General features: G+C 47.2%; 1 protein-coding gene across 1 annotated transcript in view; it reads right to left on the bottom strand.

Moving 5' to 3' along the window:
- Window positions 1–5,219, bottom strand: part of SHROOM4 (shroom family member 4) — a 35,190-nt gene extending 29,971 nt beyond the window's left edge. The window contains exon 1 of the mRNA XM_081846697.1: window positions 5,014–5,219. Within this exon, the coding sequence (XP_081702823.1) occupies window positions 5,014–5,175 (162 nt within the window). The 5' untranslated portion in view covers window positions 5,176–5,219. The remainder of the gene's footprint in view (window positions 1–5,013) is intronic.
- Between the last annotated feature and the right edge of the window lie 13,634 nt (window positions 5,220–18,853).

The following is an 18,853-nucleotide window of genomic DNA, read 5'->3' as shown; positions in this document are numbered from 1 at the left end:
GAGCAGGTCTTTGGGTCACAGCTGGCCAAAGATGAGAAGAGGAAGAGAAACCAGCATTTGCTAGGCAGGATAGCCAGAGTCTGGGGCTATGTCTGGATGTTTGGCTGGCCTGGGGCAGACCCCAAAATGGTGTCCCCCTCCCCACCAGGGAAGAACCAATGAGGGAAGATCAGCATCAGGAAAAGGGAGGGGGGAAGAAAGATTGACCGCAGGGTCCTATGGATCCTGCCACCTGAGGCAGTCACCTAACCTTGTTGTATGGTGGGCCGGTCCTAACTGGCCAGCTACAATGCCCAGAAGAGAGCAGGGAGAGAAAAAGGCAGATCCAATGCTCAGAGCATACAGAGAGAAGGGTGTGTGCTGGCAGTTCCCTATGGCACAAAGAAGCCCTTGTTCCTGTGCTTGGACTGTGGGCGACTTTGCCAGGGAGCCAAAAAGAAGGTGCTTCCCCAGCCTTGGCATCCTGGCCTGACCTGTTTTCTTCTGCTCCAGAGGGGAAGACCTGAACCAATAGATTCAAGTTACAAGACAGGAGATTCCTACTGAACATCAGGAAGAACTTTCCAATGCTAAGAGCTGTTTGACAGTGGAACAACTACCTCAGAAAGTGGTGGGCTCTCCTTCCTTGGAGGTTTCTAAGCAGAGGTTGGGTGGCCATCTGTCATCATGGGTGCTGCAGTTAGGATTCCCACATTGCAGGGAGTTTGAGTAGATGACAATCCTATGATTCTTTGACCCATCAGCTCAGGGATGGGCTCACTTTGCACCATGGAAATAAATCGGGCAACCTGCCCCCAAAGAAAAAATAATAATCCTGGGTCTCTTGGCCCACCAGCCCATCCTCACACAGCATTTCCCAGATGCACACAGAATGCAGTTAAACTATTCACATTTGCACCAGCTTTGTGGCAAATGAAACCCTCTTCAGGAAAATGCACAACATTTGGAATGCATCAGAGGGGGTGGGGCGCTGGGAGGGAAAGAGAACATGGGTCACCTCCAGAAGATCTGAGTCTTTGCCAGATGTGAGCCGTGCCTTTTTCCAAATGCACCACAGCAGCCCTTGAGATAAGGACCTTTGCTACCACCATTTAAACAGGAAGGAAGGAAGGAACAGGGGGCTCATCCACAGCCCTGGGGGAAACTGCTCTCAAGCGCTCAGTCAGAGCAAATGACAATTTGGGTTTTCACTGGATTGATGTATGGTCCAAGCTGGTCCTAAAGAGTGGCTTTTCCCAGAGAAATGAGAGGAGTGACAAAAACACCACAAGACAAGCCAGAAGTGCGGATGATCCCAGAGATATTTAGGAAATCCAGCTTTGATGCCTGGTGTTTGGTAACACCTTGGCTCAGCAACCTTACGTGAGTCCTGCGTGCAAGACCTCCCAAAAGAAGCATCCAGCTGGCCACTGTGAGAACAGGATGCTGGGCTGCATGACCTCCCCTTGGCCTGATCTTGGAGCCTATCTCAACTTATGTTCTTAAGGGTCTGCTTTCATGCTCCATGGGAGAAGGAAGCTGACCTTTGAGCAAACAATTGAGGTGCCAATGGGGTGCTACCCAAGAGTCAGAATCACAGAATTGTAGAATTACAGTCATACCTCGGGTTTAATATGCTTCAGGTTGAGCGCTTTCGGGTTGTGCTCCGCGGTGACCCAGAAGTAACGGAACATGTTACTTCCAGGTTTCGCTGCTCGCGCATGCGCAGATGGTCAAAATGACATCACGCGCATGCACAGAAGCGGCGAATCACAACCCGTGCACGCGCAAACATGCAGGCACAGGTTACATTCACTTCAGGATGTGAACAGGGCTCCGGAATGGATCCCGTTCGTATCCAGAGGTACCACTGTATAGGATTCAAAGGTACCCCAAGAGTCATCTAGTCAGTGGCGTAGGAAGGGGGGTGGGACGACCTGGGTGTCATCACTGGGCGGGGTGACAAAATGGCAAAAATATGTGTTTTTAAAATAAAATTTTAAAAGTGGGCTCATGGCACTTTTTGAAAAAAATAACTCCCACCCCCACTGCACCCCCCCTTCCTACGCCAGTGGTAGCTAGGTGAGGTGGGGGCACTGGGCGCCACACCATGGGGTCTGCAGAGTGCCTGAGCCACGCGTCTCTCCTGAGGGGGAGGCGGCGGGCGAACTGCCTGCAAGCTCTGCACCACTTTTTTGAGCAGCACAGGGCTTTCGTCTGCCCACCACCTCAGCCATCCTACAGCTGAGGGGGAGGCTGCGGAGAGGCTCCAAGCAGCACGCCCTGCCTTCGCTTGCCCCATCCCCATGGGCAGCTCACTCCGCCCCCGACTGCAGGACGCATGCGCCGCATCGGGCACCCCGAGCAGCTAGCTACACCACTGCATCTAGTCCAACCCATCCAGCCTCTGCTTAAACACCTCCAAGGATGGTGAGTCCCCCACCTTCCAAGAGAGTCTCTTTCCCTGTCAAAGAGCTCTTACTGTCAGAAAGTTCTTCCTGGTGTTTTCTCAGAATCCCCTTTCTTGTAACTTCTTGAAGCCAGTGGTTCGGGTTCTTCCCTCCAGAGTCGGAGAAAACAAGCTTGCCCCATCTTTCAAAGCACAACCCTTGAGATATTGGAAGATGGCTATCATATCTCCTTTCAGTTTCCTCTTTTACAGACTAAACATCCCCACCTCCTTCAACCATTCCTCATCAGGTGTGGTCTCCAGACCCTGGATAATCTTGGTCTCCCTCCTCTGCCCACCTTCCAGCTCGTCAACATCCTTCTTAAATTGTGGTGCCCAGAATTGGACACAGTATTCCCAGTGTGGTCTGACCAAGGCAGAATAGAGTGGGACTATTACTTCCCTTGATCTGGACACTATACTCCTGTTGATACAGCCTAAAATAGTATTAGCTTTGCTTGCTGCTGCATCACCCTGCTGACTCATGTTAAACTAGTGACCTAGTAAGATCCCTCAGTCCTTTCACATGTACTGCTGGCATCCCCTCAATTCCTTCATCCCAGTCACTTATAAAGATGTTGAATATCAACAGGCCCAGGACAGAACACTGTGGCAACCCACTTGTCCCTATCATCCAGAAGCATCAACCCAGCCTCACGCAGAACCACTTTGTGTTAAGCCACTGCACACTACTCTCCACAGCTGAATCCTGTCGCTGGAACACACAGGGATTGGAAGCAGGCGCCACATCCCAAATGGGTACTGAGGGCAGGACCAAGGCAGACTACCCCCCTAACCCCAGGAGCACTTCACAGAAAGGAGAGGCCTCTTCCCATCCAGCTCTACCCCCTGGCTTCTTTCCTTGGGGACCAATCCAGCCATGGGGCATGCAGGGCATTCCACTTGGAAAAGCAGCATCTTGCTGCCACTCTGGGAGACCAAAGCCACCAGAACTGGCAGTGGTGGAGGGACAAGGGCAGTTAATCATTCACGGCCAAAGGGCCGTTCCTGCTCACTGCCCAGTCCCAAAGGAGCGCAGTTAGAGACTCAGCCTGGCACAGGGCCAGTCACCCCAGGCCCTCTCGCCTGACAGACAGAGAGCAACTCGTGGAGACAGAAATGCTTCACGGCCTGCCCCTAGGCAGGAAGAAGGAGTTTCCAGCCCAAGGACTTGCTCCACCAAAGGCTCATCCTTTTGTGCCACGTTTCTATGCACAGGTATGCCCTTCTTCTTCTTCTTCCCTGTGCTTTCCCTGCAAAAGTCCACTCTTTACTGCTTAATTGAAGCAAATGGCTGAATTTCTGTTTGCTCCAATTCTGTTTGTTCCAGTAAAGAGCAGATTAGTCGGGACAAAAAAACCAAACAAAATAGCACTTGGACATGGCGCTTTAAAGTGCGGATCTGTGCTCAGAAATGCCAAGCAAAAGCTAAGTGTGAGTGAACCCTAAGACACGCAAGCATCACCAAACAGGGCGCCACAAAGGAAATGGATGGGGTGGGGGCCCTGTTATGTCTGATGCGCCTCCTGCAGCTGCCTACCCAGACTAGGGCCCAAACTAATAAAATGAATTTCAATGGGGACAAAGTTCTGCACTTAGGCAGATGAACAGACAGAAAATGGGGGGGGGGGGCTGATTTACTAGTAGTATGTGTGAAAAGGATCAAGGAGTCTTAGAAGCTTAACATGAGTCAACAGTGTGACGCAGCAGCAAAAAATGCCAATGCTATTCTGGGCTGCATCAACAGAAGTCTAGTATCCAGATCAGGGGAAGCAACTGTCCTGTTCTGTTCTGCCTTGGTCCACACCTGGAGTCCTGCATCCAGATCTCAGCACCACAATTTAAGAGGGATATTGACTGGAAAGTGTGCAGAGGAGGGTGGCCAAGATGATAAATGGTCTAGAAACCAAGCATTGTGGTGAACAGTTGAAGGAGCTGAGTATGTTTGGCCTGGACAAGAGGAGACTGAAACAAGGCATGACAGCCATTCAAAAATCTCAAGGGCTGCCACATGGAAGAGGGTAGGACTCAACGCATGGCTTCAAGTTACAAGAAATGAGATTCTGACTAAACATTGGGAAGAACTTTCTGAGGGTAAGAGCTCTGTGACATTGGACTGGCCTCCCTCAGAAAGTGGTGCAGCCTCTTTCATGGGAGGCTTTTAAGCAGAGGTTGGATGGCCCTCTGCCATAGATGGTTGAGTTGAGATTCTTGCCTTGTAGAGGGTTGGGCTAGATTACCCTCAGGACCCCTTCTACCATTCTGTTATTCTTTGATATCTGTATCTAAAAAGCCTACAAGCTGGAACTTATTTTTTTACGTATAAACTTCGTCCAAAGTTGTTCGTTGAGCTTATTGCTTCTGCAGTAGCGAAAGGTTTGGAGCTCTCTGCTTTTAGGTGGCGACTTGTACCGCGAGCAAGATCCACACACTTCCGCGGCGTGGACGTTCTATCAGATTCCCTACAAAAGCGGGCGTCGCCGGACGGGCAGGGAGAAAAAGCGGAGGACAGGGGCGCCCGGAAGCCGCGCCTCGCCCGGACGGCGACCCCAGAGCGGGGAAGGAGGAGCGCGGAAGGGGCTCACCTTGGAGACGATGAGGGGCTTGCCGTGCTCCAGCCCGCCCTCAAGGGAGAAGCCCCAGGGCGCGCCGCCGGCCAGATGCACAGGCACATGCTGGTAGGAGACCAGCGGCAGTGGCTGTTGTTCGGATTCCTGGCGCTGCACGTCCCCCGACGGCCGCGCCATAGCACCATCCCGTAAGGCGCCCAGGCGGACGCAGCCGAGCGTCCTCGGCCGACGTGTCTGGGGGGGCGGGGGCGGGGGCGGGGGCGGGCGCTCAGGGTGGGCAGGCCCTGCGCGCTATGGCGCGCGCTCCAGCGCAGGCAGCCTATCTCTCCTTGCGGTCGGCCTCTCCTCCGACGGCTGGAGCGGCTTCCCGCGCACCACCTTAACATGCCTGCTCAGTAAGCATGGGACGGGATGTCGGGATGTCTAGCCGAAAGCCGAGTTGGCGAAAAGTAGTTCAAAAGCATCTCCTCTGAATCATTCTTCCTTGGTCAGACCCCACCTGGAGTCCTTTGTCCTGTTCTAGGAAACACAATTTAAGAAGGATGTTGATAAAATGGATTATGGGTAGGGTAGAGCGACCAAGGCAGACCCTCCATGTGTCCCTATTTTCCAGAGACTCCCCTGATTTAGAGAAGCCATCCCAGTTTCTGATTTGATCCTGGAATGTCCCACTTTTCTTTAGGATGTCTCTGTTTTCATTGGAGTAATGTTGGAAGGCATGGAGTTATCCCACCCCCCCAAGCCATCTGGAGGCAGTCCTGTATAGGGAAGTCTTTTTTTAATGTTTACTGTTTTGTTCTGCCAGAGTGGCAGGGGCAACCAGTAAGGTGTGTGGGGTATAAAGAGTAAAATTACCATTATGGAATGGGTCGTCCCTTTTTTCATCGAAGAAATGATGGAGGGTATGCAAAGGTGATTAAGGGCCTAGAGACCAAGTCTTATGTGGAAGGATTGAAAGAGTTGGGTATGTTCATCCTGAAAAAGAGGAGACTGAGAGGAGATATGAGAGCCATCTCCAAATACCTTAAGGGCTGTCCCATGGAAGTTGGAGCGAGCTTGTTTTCTCCTGCTCTGGAAGGCAGAACTCGAACCCATGGCTTCCAGCTAAAAGAAAGGAGATTTCAACTATGCATTCAGAAAAACTTTCTGACAGAAAGGGCTGTTTGGCAGTGGGACAGTCTCCCACAAGAGGTGGTGGGCTCTACTTCCTTGGAGGTTTTTAAGCAGAGGTTGCATGGCCATGTGTCATGGATGCCTTAGCTGAGATTCCTGCATTGCAGGGGATTAGACTAGATGACCCTTGAGGTCCCTTCCAACTCTACCATTCTATGAGTCTGTGATTCCCCCTCATCTGGATGTTCCAGATGCTCCACGCAGGCCCACAGCCCATGTTCCAGATGCTCCACGCAGGCAGTAAGCACTTTGGGACACTGCTACACTACACAAAGGTCCCCACTGTGGAAGGACGTGGGGATCCAGAATTGGCCTCCACAGTCACTTACGGACTCACTGTTAAAACCGTCTTCATGGAAGACCATCTTCCTCAGCTACGAGAGGTCGCCAAAGAAGAAGACACTACACCACTTAGACCGCAGTGTGGCTGGCAAGGGGGACGATCTCCAGCTGAACCAGCCAGTGAGCAAAACCCTCTGCTGGGTCCGCCCCTTCACTAAACAGGCATCTCAAAGTGTGATGGGAACTTTAGCAGTTAAGGCCAGTGCTCTGATTGGGGTCCACAAACCAACTGAGAGCCAGGGCAGTGGGCAAAGGAGTGGGGTAATGCCAGTCTCAGCTGGCAGCAGTTTGCGCCAAAGCCAAAAAGGTCAAAATTAAGGGAGAGAAGGATAACAGGGACCTCATTGTGGGAGTTTACTATAGATCCCCAAGCCAAACGGAGGACATAGATCCTTCCTTCCTGGAACAGATGGCCAAGCATGCAAAAGGAAGGGAGATAGTAGTAATGGGGGACTTCAATTACCCGGATATTTGCTGGATGTCAAACTCAGCCAAGAGCATAAGGTCAAACAGATTCCTCACTGGCCTTGCAGACAACTTCGTTGTCCAGAAAGTGGGAGAAGCAACAAGAGGAACAGCCATTTTAGATTGGTCCTAACCAATGTTGATGACCTGGTTAGTGGGGTAGAAGTGGAAGGATCATTAGGCGCGAGTGATCATGCTCTTCTGAAGTTTACTATACAGCGGAAAGGAGCAGCCAAGCATACTAGGACTCAATTTCTTGACTTTAAGAAAGCCGACTTCATAAAACTTAGGGAAGTCCTGGGTGAGATCCCATGGACAGTAATACTAAAAGGAAAGGGAGTTCATGATGGCTGGGAGTTTGTTAAGAGGGAGAGAGATAGTAAAAGCACAACTTCAGTCAATACCAATGAGACAGAAACATGGAAGGTGCCTAAAGAAGCCAGGGTGACTATCTAAAGCACTTTTAACTGAGTTAAGATTAAAAAAGGATGTGTACAAAAAATGGAAAAGGGGGGAACCACCAAAGAGGAATTCAAACAAATAGACAGCACGTGTAGACACAAAGTCAGAAAAGCTAAAGCACAGAATGAACTCAGGCTTGCTAGAGAGGTTAAAAGCAACAAAAAGGCTTTTATGGGTATGTTCGTAGCAAAAGGAAGAACAAAGAAACCGTGGGGTCACTCAGAGGAGAAGATGGTGAAATGCAAACAGGGGACACAGAAAGGGCTGAACTCCTCAATGCCTTCTTTGCCTCAGTCTTCTCCGATAAAGAAAACTGCCCGACCTGAAGAATTTGGAGCAAATGATTCAGCAGAGGAAACACAGCCCAGAATAACTAAGGAGATAGTACAAGAATACTTGGCTAGTTTAGATGTATTCAAGTCTCCAGGGCCAGATGAGCTGCATCCAAGAGTATTAAAAGAACTGGCAGATGTGATCTCAGAACCACTGGCAGTCATCTTTGAGAATTCCTGGAGAACAGGCGAAGTCCCGGCAGACTGGAGGAGGGCAAATGTTGTCCCTATTTTCAAAAAGGGGAAAAGAGAGGACCCAAATAATTACCGCCCAGTCAGTTTGACATCAATACCAGGGAAGATTCTGGAGCAGATCATTAAGCAAACAGTCTGTGAGCACCCAGAAAGGAATACTGTGATCACCAATAGTCAGCATGGATTTCTGAAAAATAAGTCATGTCAGACTAACCTGATCTCGTTTTTTGACAGAATTACAAGCCTGGTAGATGAAGGGAACGCAGTGGATGTAGCCTACCTTGATTTCAGCAAGGCATTTGACAAGGTGCCCCATGATATTCTTGTAAAGGAGCTGGTAAAATGCGGACTTGACTATGCTACCACTCAGTGGATTTGTAACTGGCTGACTGACCGAACCCAAAGGGTGCTCATCAATGGTTCCTCTTCATCCTGGAGAAGAGTGACTAGTGGGGTGCCACAGGGTTCTGTCTTGGGCCCGGTCTTATTCAACATCTTTATCAACGACTTGGATGATGGACTCAAGGGCATCCTGATCAAATTTGCAGATGACACCAAACTGGGAGGGGTGGCTAACACCCCAGAGGACAGGATCACACTTCAAAACGACCTTGACAGATTAGAGAACTGGGCCAAAACAAACAAGATGAATTTTAACAGGGAGAAATGTAAAGTATTGCACTTGGGCAAAAAAAATGAGAGGCACAAATACAAGATGGGTGACAGCTGGCTTGAGAGCAGTACATGTGAAAAGGATCTAGGAGTCTTGGTTGACCACAAACTTGACATGAGCCAACAGTGTGACGCGGCAGCTAAAAAAGCCAATGCAATTCTGGGCTGCATCAATAGGAGTATAGCATCTAGATCAAGGGAAGTAATAGTGCCACTGTATTCTGCTCTGGTCAGACCTCACCTGGAGTACTGTGTCCAGTTCTGGGCACCACAGTTCAAGAAGGACACTGACAAACTGGAACGTGTCCAGAGGAGGGCAACCAAAATGGTCAAAGGCCTTATGAGGAACGGCTAAGGGAGCTGGGCATGTTTAGCCTGGAGAAGAGGAGGTTAAGGGGTGATATGATAGCCATGTTCAAATATATAAAAGGATGTCACATAGAGGAGGGAGAAAGGTTGTTTTCTGCTGCTCCAGAGAAGCGGACACGGAGCAATGGTTCCAAACTACAAGAAAAAAGATTCCACCTAAACATTAGGAAGACCTTCCTGACAGTAAGAGCTGTTCAACAGTGGAATTTGCTGCCAAGGAGTGTGGTGGAGTCTCCTTCTTTGGAGGTCTTTAAGCAGAGGCTTGACAACCATATGTCAGGAGTGCTCTGATGGTGTTTCCTGCTTGGCAGGGGGTTGGACTCGATGGCCCTTGTGGTCTCTTCCAACTCTATGATTCTATGATTCTAAGTTTATGATTTCAGCTTCACTCAAATGGTATCCACCTTCCCTGTCAGGAAGGGGAAGTTCTGCATCAGAAACAAGCAAGGGCGGAAGTGGCGGGGGGGGGTGTAGATAGATCTGCATTGGGATCTGCTGCCCCAGTGGATTCTGCCACTTGAGGGACACTTTGTCTCATAGGTGGGCCAGGCCTACCTGCCTCCATTTGCCCCTAGACCTCCCTCCCTCCTCTGTTGCCCTTTTCTGCCCACCCCACCTGGACTTCCCTCATTTTAAGATTTCCCGCCAGGTAGACTGAAGAATTGTCAGATAATTGCAATGTACAATACACTAAAAGCATTGTGCTGTTCCTTTTAAAAACCCATGGCTTCCCAGCAACCAAGCACCATGGGAATTGTAGCATGCACAGGGCACTGAGCTACAGTTGAGCTACAGTTCCCCAGAGCAGGTATAGCTGTGGATTCCTCTTTCCTGTGAGAGTTGTAGCTATGTGAGGGGAAAAGGGCCTGCTGCTAACAGCGCCCCACCTCCTGTGCAAACTACGGTTCCCGGGATTCTATGGGATGGGTTTGCAAGGAGCCCAGGGCTCACGCTCATTTTAGTGTTTTGCTTTCCATTTTTAATTACGCCCGCTAGCATCATTGCTCTGTTTGATATATGGAGCTATACATGGGCGTAAGGGGGGGCAGGGGGCAGCTGCCCCCCCCCATAAAGTACTAACTGATCAATCACGACGGTTCTGCCCCCCCCCCGAAGTCTCCCCCTCCACAAAGTCCTGCCCCCTAACAAAAATCCTGGCTATGCCCACGGTACTCTCCATTATAAAATGCATTTTTTTCAGGAAAAGGGACCAGAAGGCTCCGCTGCAGGAGCCTTGTCCTCCCTTTGCAACACCCGCGGAGAACTACATCTCCCGTCATGCCGCGCGTTAGGAAGTCAGTTTGGAAACGTGCCCGGCCTGCAACAGCCTCCTAGAAGGCCGGTTCCTGGTTCTCCCAGGGCCGAGAAGGCGCCGGGTGCTTGGCGCGATGTGGCGCCCTTGCAAAGTGCCCGAGTGGGTGCGTGGCGGGGAGGGGTCGGGGGGGACAGGTGAGGCGAGCCCGCTAAGGCGCTAGTCCTCAGCGGCCTCGCAGCGCCTCCTGGGGCAAGAGGCAAGCCGTTCGGCACAGCTGTCAACTTCCCCTTTTTTGCGGGAAATTCCCTTATTCCAGCGCCGTCCCCGGACAGGGGAGGCTGCTGATCCCTTATTTTCAAATCTGAAAGTGGACAGCTGTGCCGCTCGGCGGTGGGACAGATCGCCCCAAGAGGTGGCGGCGTCCTTTCGTTCCTCGAAGGAATTTGAGCCGCGGTTGGACGGTCACGTGCCGTGTATTATCTAGTTGAGATTCCTTTCTTTTGGGGGTTGGACTAGATGACCCTTGGGTCAACTCGGCAATTCCGATTCTGTTTGAAGGAATGAAAGGACTGCATCCCAACACGCAAGCAAAATCTCCCTCCCCCTTTTCTGCACTCCCGTCACTTGTCCCCCACAGAGCCCCGTGTATCTTGCTGGCTGCGGGCGAGAAGGGTGCGCTCCCCATCCGAGGAGAGCCCCCCCCCAAGCGAAGCACGCTTTCCGCACCCCACCCTCCCTGCGCCCTGTTGGGGTTGCCAAAAGATCCCTGCACTTCAGGAGGTTGGACTAGATTAGGTTCCAGCTCCATTCCCTTAGTCTTGGAAGTTTCTAGGCAGAAGTTAGATGGTCACCTGTCACATGCTTTACTTGTATTCCTGCATTGTAGGGGGTTGGACTAGATTACCCTGGGGGTCCCTCCCCACTCTATGATTCTGTGTGCAGGGCTAGCAGGTGCTGTTCCCATTTGGCTCGGTTGCCCCCCCCCACACACACTTCCCTCCTCCCCTCTGTGGGTTCTTTGGGTAACTTTTTTGACTGCATACTGTAAGTCCATCTAATTTATGGTCCTCCATTGTATCCAAAATCTATGTAACATTACAAGAGTTATTTAAGACCCGCTAAAGAGTTCAAGTGTTTAAAGTCATTATCATCAAATCTTTATTGGTATCACTTACAAACATTCAGAATAAATAAGCCAGTGTAATCTCCTTGCCATTTCAACAGTACAGTCATTTGCCAAAGGGAAGAAGAGGCGAGCAATCTATTTCATCTAGGTGAGTCTCCAGCAAGGGCAGGATCCTGTAGCATACTTTGGCAACAAAAAATAAAAATAAAAATAGAGGAAATAAAAAATAAAATAGAGGAACTTAGCTAGTGTCTTGGTGAGCTCCTGGTCTCTTCCCTGTAATAAGAAGCGTATGACCTCCATCTCTGGTTTCCATGTTGGAATACATAGATGGTCTAGAAATTGTTGGCGGAGATCATCATACATTTTACATTCAAGGGCCATGTGAGCTAGAGTTTCCACCAAGTGGGCATCACATGGGCAGAGCCTATCTCCTTCTGCCAAACCCGCAAACCTACCCCAAAGGAGGTTAGAAGGATTAGAATTGAACCTAGCCTTCTTTCTTGCGGGTTAAACAGAAATTGTAAATAATTAAGGTTAAATTCCTGTGCCCAAGAGAGTCAAAAATAAAGAGGGGGACATGTTTTTTCCGCAGCTGAGATTAGTTCCTGGCGATCTATGTCCCACAGCCTAGTTTTTAACATGGCCTTGGTGATTGGAAAAGCCACAGCACCCAGGAGATCCTCTGAAAGCCCAAGTTGCAAAACAGTTGTAGCCCTGGGGAAGGGAAGGAGTCTAACAGAACTTCGCTAGGTAAAGTATCTTTGTCTGCTGAAAAACAAATGTTTAGCCAGCATAAAAGAAAAATCATCCAGGCAACTGTCTCTAGCTTATGTTGGCCTCCCTTCTAAACACAGGGCTGCGTAAGGTACACAACATGGGACAGCGAAAATCTTAAATCGAAAGGCTGCCTGCACTCGGTCCACTGACTGGGTAAACCCTGACATCCAGATTGAAATTCCATAGAGCATTATAAAGATGAACATGCTCCCCAGGTTGATCTTTTTGTTTCAAATGATTCCAATTCTGGGTGGAGAAGGCTGCCTCAAGAATTTGTATGGCAGGGAAATAGACCTAGAGTTAATCATTGGATTATAATCAATATAAAAGACAGAGGAGGCTTCTCCCTGCCTGATATGAAATTGTATTATGAGGCGGCCTGCTTCACCTGGTTGAAAGAATGGCCACATTGCAAGGATTCAGACTTACTGGACCTGGAAGGGTTCGACAACCAATGGGGTTGGCATGCATATTTGGTCTATGGGAAAGCGTAGTGTAGTGGTTAAGAGCAGTAGACTCGTAATCTGGTGAACCGGGTTCGATTCCCCGCTCCTCCACCTGCAGCTGCTGGGTGACCTTGGGCTAGTCACACTTCTCTGAAGGCTCTCAGCCCCACTCACCTCACAGAGTGTTTGTTGTGGGGGAGGAAGGGAAAGGAGAATGTTAGCCGCTTTGAGACTCCTTCGGGTAGTGATAAAGCGGGATATCAAATCCAAACTCTATTATTAGGAAATCTTTGTTTGATGTATGGGAGAAATATAAAAGCTTGCTAGATCCCAAAATCTCCCGATGGATCTCTCCAATAGAGGCCTGTGCAGTTAAGAGGAAAAATACCCAGGGAACGTGGTCATCATATAAATTACTTCTAAAGGAAGAAGAGAATCAATTTAAGTTAAAAAGCTTTGAGGAAATAAGGGAGTACGTAACGGACTGGTTTCAATACCATCAACTATACGAGACATTCAAAATAGATAAACGAAAAGGTTTTGCCACAGAGACTTCTAGATTCGAAGCCAATATAGTAAATTCTAAATCCAAAACACTCTCCAAAGCATACCGACTCCTCCTTGACTGGGAAGGAGGAACATCTGTGGAAAACAGGTTGGAAATTTACAGCTTGTTATTCTTTAAGAGAGAACTTCCTTAAAATGCAGCATCGATGGTCTATATCTCCTTGGAAGCTCTCCAAGATGTATAAAAGTATACCAAGCAATTGTTGGAGGTGTAAAGAAAAACCAGGTAATTTATATCACATGTGGTGGCAATGTAAAGAAATCAAGGTGTTCTGAGAGGATATCCATTCCGAATTGGAAAAAATGTTAAAAATATCTTTCAGCAAAAAACTAGAAGCTTACCTATTGGGAATCACAGATTCAGATATCCCTAAAAAAGTAAAAGAACTTTTTCTTTATGCTACGGTTGCAGCAAGAATACTCATTGCAACAAATTGAAAAAGCAACAAAGTCCCTTCTAGATCAGAGTGGATTCAAAAAATGATCAAATATGCAGAATTAGATCATTTATCAGAAGGAAGAAAAAATAAATCAAAGGAAGTATTCAGCACAAAATGGGAAGTCTTTAAAACCCATTTAAAAACAGTAATGACAGTTTGAAGTCTGTAGCAGCATTTGAATAACTTCAGTAGGAGTTACAGATAGGTAGCCGTGTTGGTCTGCCATAGTCAAAACAAAACAAATTCCTTCCAGTAGCACCTTAAAGACCAACTAAGTCAGTTCTTGGTATGAGCTTTCCTGTGCATGCACACGAAAGCTCATACCAAGAACTGACTTAGTTGGTCTTTAAGGTGCTACTGGAAGGAATTTGTTTTGTTTTCAGTAGGAGTTTTAAGTTTGATGGAAAACCTAGGATAGAATAAATAATATTAAAGCCAAAACATGTTATAATATGGCAGTGAATAATGGATGAGAAATAGAAGTAAGGAGTAGACGGGCAATCAGCTATATAGAAAAAAGTCATTTTTATGTTAAATGTATTGTGAGCACTAATGTATTGGTGTTGCTGCTGCTGTTGTTTTTCTTTCTTTTTCTTAGTTGTTAGGAGTGATGGATATTTATTTTTTATATATTTCTTTTTTGTATGTGATGTATTAAAATGAAATAAAAATGTCTAATTTTTAAAAAAAGAAATTCCATAGTTCAGCTCTAACTTTAGCATTAAAAACCTTGAGGGCAGAAGGGATGTGTTGGTGTGTTTAAAGTGGTCTTTCAAACATAATATAAACTTCTCCCATTCTTTATTGAAGTTTTCATCCTCCTAGATTCTTATTTTCCCAGTCAATCTTGCCATTTCTGCATAATCCAATAATTTCACCTGCCAGTCCACCCTGGCAGGTATCTTGCCATCTTTCCAACTCTGGGCAAGCAGCATTCTTGCAGTTGTTGCAGTGTACGTAAACAGTCTTTTCATTTCCTTTGGTATCTCTGCACCTACAATTCCTAACAAAAAGGCTTCTGATTTTTTTAACAAAGGTAATAACCTTAAACAATTTTTTTCAGGAAGACACAAGATCTACCCACCCGGGAAGAATGGCAGATGAAGGTGATGGAGTACATGGAACTGGCAGAAATGACTGGCAGAATCCGAGACCAGGGAGAAGAGTCGGTAGAAGAAGATGGAAGAAATTTAAAGACTATCTACAGAAACATTGTAAAATTAAGGAATGTTAGAAGGATGCTGGAATGAAGTTATGTGGCTTTAGCAGTAATGTTACAAAGGGGTATGTAAAAATGGATTGTTAATAGGTGAGAATGTAAAGCTATAATATATTAAGATAAATTATTAAGATAAAAGTAAAAATGGAAAGGATTTGCTGAAATAACTAATTGAACTAAAATACAAAAAAGGGAGGTGTGAGGAGGTCAGGGAAACAAGTAAATGAAAGACAAGATATGGAAAGGTTGATTTGTTTTTAATTGTTTTTATTTTTCTGTATTTTGTATTTTTTGCTTTTTTTCCTTTTTATTCTTGTAACTTTTTTGAAACTTTAATAAATATTATTTTTTAAAAAATAAACAATTTTTTTCAGTTCATTATATATCATTTCCCATAATTCCTTTATTACTTTCCAGTTCCACCACATGTGGTAAATGGTGCCTTCCTTTTCTTTACATTTCCAACAAATATTTGAACTAGTCCTGTACATTTTTGCTAATTTACTCGGAGTTAAGTACAAGGATACATCATTTTCATATAATTTTCCTTTAGTGTATAACACACTGTAAATTTCAAATCCTCTCTCCACAATTTTTCCCATGCTGCAAGCTGTATATTATACCCAAAATTTCTTGCCCATTGTATCATAACTGATTGGACTTCTTCATCTTTAGTAAACCATTCCAATAGCAGTTTATACATTTTGGAAAGTAATTTCACATTATTCTCCAACAATTCTTTCTCAAACCTCAATATTTCATTAGAAAAACCCTTTGTTTTATCTGTTTTAAAAACATCTTTCAACTGGTGATACTGTAGCCAATCCGTTAAGAGATCTTTTACGTCATCAATTTTTAAAAGTTTCAACTGGTGGTCTACTAATAAATCCCTATATGTCGCCCAACCTTTTCTCATATTCAGTTTCCTCACAGAAATCGCTTCTAAATTTTTGTTCTAAGAATTTTTTATATTTGAGTATCCTGGGCTAGCAACCAGCCTGCTATCCAGTGCCATAGAATCACAGAATCTGAGAGTTGGGAAGATGGAAAACGAGCGAGGTCCCCACCAAAGAAGAATGGCAGCTTGACAGAATATGCACAGCTTGCAGACTTAACATACAGAATAAGAGAACAAGAAGAACATACGTTTAAACAAGATTGGAAAACGTTTATTGAATATATGGGAGATAATTGTGTACAGCTGAAAACGCTGGCAGCTTTAAGATAAATTCAACAGAGTAAGTTCTGATGAATGCAATAATGCCCACGACAGAGGCAAGTCAGAGCAGAACCACTCTCTTCTTCCCGGCCAGCGTGGGCTGCGCTTCATCTGCTGGCCGTTGCACTCGGGAGAGCCGTCAGGGTGCCTGGAGCTCGCTGCTGCACCGCCTCTCCTCCTCCTCCCAATAGTCCCAGGGCAGGTGAGTTTCTTACGGTGGGCAACTCCAGGGGCTCGCCTGACTTCAGAGTCGTCTGGCTCCTTGCCCCAGCTTGGGCGGCAGCGCTTTGGGGGCGTCTGGCCGGCTCTGGACATCGGGGGTCCTCAAGGAGGAAGACCTTCGTGCAGTGGCGTAGCGTGGGGGGTGCAGGGGGGGCCGGCCGCACCGGGTGCAACATCTGGGGGTTAGGGGTAGGGGTAGGGTTAGGGGGCGCAAATCCACGGGTTAGGGGGCGCAAATTACTTGCCTTGCCCCGGGTGCTGACAACCCACGCTACGCCACTGCCTTCGTGGCTTCCCAAGGAAGGAAGGGCTGTTTGGCAGGACAGGAGCAGCTGCTTGGCTGGCGAGGGGGGCAAGAGGGGCATCTCGCAGTCAGAACTGGCAGGACTGAAGGAGATGAATCTGAGGTGTGACTTGCTACAAGGCCTCTTTAGAACCTCCTCTGGCCCCCTGTCTGGTTCCCTCGGCCCTCAGGGAGAAGCTTGCATTATTTTGCAGGATGAAATTTTAATAGAAACAAATAAGCTAAAATATATTTAAGAATCCTCCTCTTCAGGTTTATTGTAAGGGACAAAACAAAACAAAAGTAGGTATTTATGGTAGGGTTACCAGATGTCCCTGGTTCCCGGGGACAGTCCCCAGATTTGTAAATCTGTCCCCGAACAAATTCTGTCCCCGAAATGTCCTCAGATTTGCAAATCTGTCCCCAGGAAAGGTGGCAGCCGCAGCCTAAGCAGCCTGGTAGCGCAGTTAGCTCTGGTTGCCTTCAGGAGCTGCTTGCTGCCGCGGCACCCACCATATTTCGAACAGCGAGCAACTCCTGAAGCCAGCCAGAGCCAACTGCACTACCAAATATACACTGCAATTTCCCCACCAAATTCCAGCTGTGAAAAGTTAAAGTGCAGCTTATATTTGGAACCAAGCGTTGCACACCCGCCTCCCGGCACTACCTCCCTGAATGGGGGACGGGGTGCAGGTGCCACCGGCTTGGGGAGCTAGTGCTGGGAGGCAGTAGTACTGGAAGGTGGGTGGCACCCTCAAATAATCCTTCAATTTTAAAGTGCTGCTTATTTGCGGATGCGTCTCATATTCGGGCCAATACGTTATTACAATATTATGACTGTATGATCTGTTTTCGCTCTTTGTGCCTCTTTAGAACACTACATGTTACACTTCAATGTTGTCTTCTACAAAGATTCATTGACCTTGCTAAGAATGCCACACAGAATACCTGCACTCTCATTCTTTTGCAATGGCTTTGTGAAATGATGATGGTGACGATATCATGAAATCATGATTGTGTGATACCAGATTTCGCAATATCATGATTTCATGATTTTGTGATTTCATATTCTCGTGGAATCATACTGTGAAATCAAGATATCATGATTCAATGAAAGTGCGACATCATGATTTCGTGAAATCACAGTGCAAGATCATGGCATCATGATTTCATGATTGTATGATATCACAATTGTATGATATGATTTCGTTATATCGTATCACAAATTCATGATAGCATGAAATCGTGATATCGTGCAATCGTGATATAAAATTGGTGTATGTGGCGTTATGGGGGAGGTACCGTATTGGACCGAATATAAGATGCACCTGCAAATAAGCTGCACCTTTAAAATTGAAGGTTTATTAGTGGGTGCCCGCCTCCCGGCTCTGCCTCCTCAAGCCGGCACCAGCTCCCCCCCCCCCCCCCGTTCAGGGCAGTAGTGTTGGGAGCCAGGCAAGCGGTGCTCAGTTCCGAATGTAAGCCGCACTTTAACTTTTCACAGTTGGAATTTGGGGAAAAAGTGAGGCTTTTATCCGGACCAATACAATAATACCTCTGTTGGGGGACACGTCATGCTCCTTCTGGGGTGGTTTGTCACCTTTGGTCCCCACCCTGCACTCAGCTCTCACCTGTGGCTCCTGGAAGCTTGTCAGCATGCAACAGCGGCCACACCTGGAAACCTTCCAACTCTCAGTTTCATCGGATGACCCTGAGTTCTCGTTTCATGGGAGAGATAAAAAAGCTTTTGTCTAGCCACTTGATCCTCATTATGCTTAATATTACATACCTTATGATGTCTTCTTTTACTTACCTTTTGTAAAAATTAAAAAGACCCAAATATTTCAACCTTTCCTTGGAAGGAGCAGCCACACCCTCCCTTGATCTTGTTGATGGCTGTTTTCTGAACCTTTTCCAGATCTACAATGAGGGTGAGGCAACCAGAACAGCACACACCCTAAATTGTATAGCAATGTGATGATGTTGGCACGTCATTTTCAGTTCCTTTCCTGGTGTGGAATTTGCCCTTTTCACAGTTACCACACACCATTCATTGAGCTGTCAACTGCAACCCCAAGGTCTCACCACCGGTTCAGATCCATATATACATATGCATATGTGGAACTGGGGGCAAAAATCATCTCCTAATGTGCATCACTTTACATTTGCTTGCACTGAACCACATTTGTGGTTTTACTGCCCATTCACCCAGTTTGGGAGATTCCTTTGGAGCGCCTCACAATCACCTTTCAGAACAAAAACAAAACAATAAACAACACCATCTTGAA

This window comes from Podarcis erhardii (genome assembly GCF_964252035.2).
Source record: "Podarcis erhardii genome assembly, chromosome: Z".
Classification (NCBI taxonomy): domain Eukaryota; kingdom Metazoa; phylum Chordata; class Lepidosauria; order Squamata; family Lacertidae; genus Podarcis; species Podarcis erhardii.
This window is presented reverse-complemented; position numbering and strand designations above follow the sequence as displayed.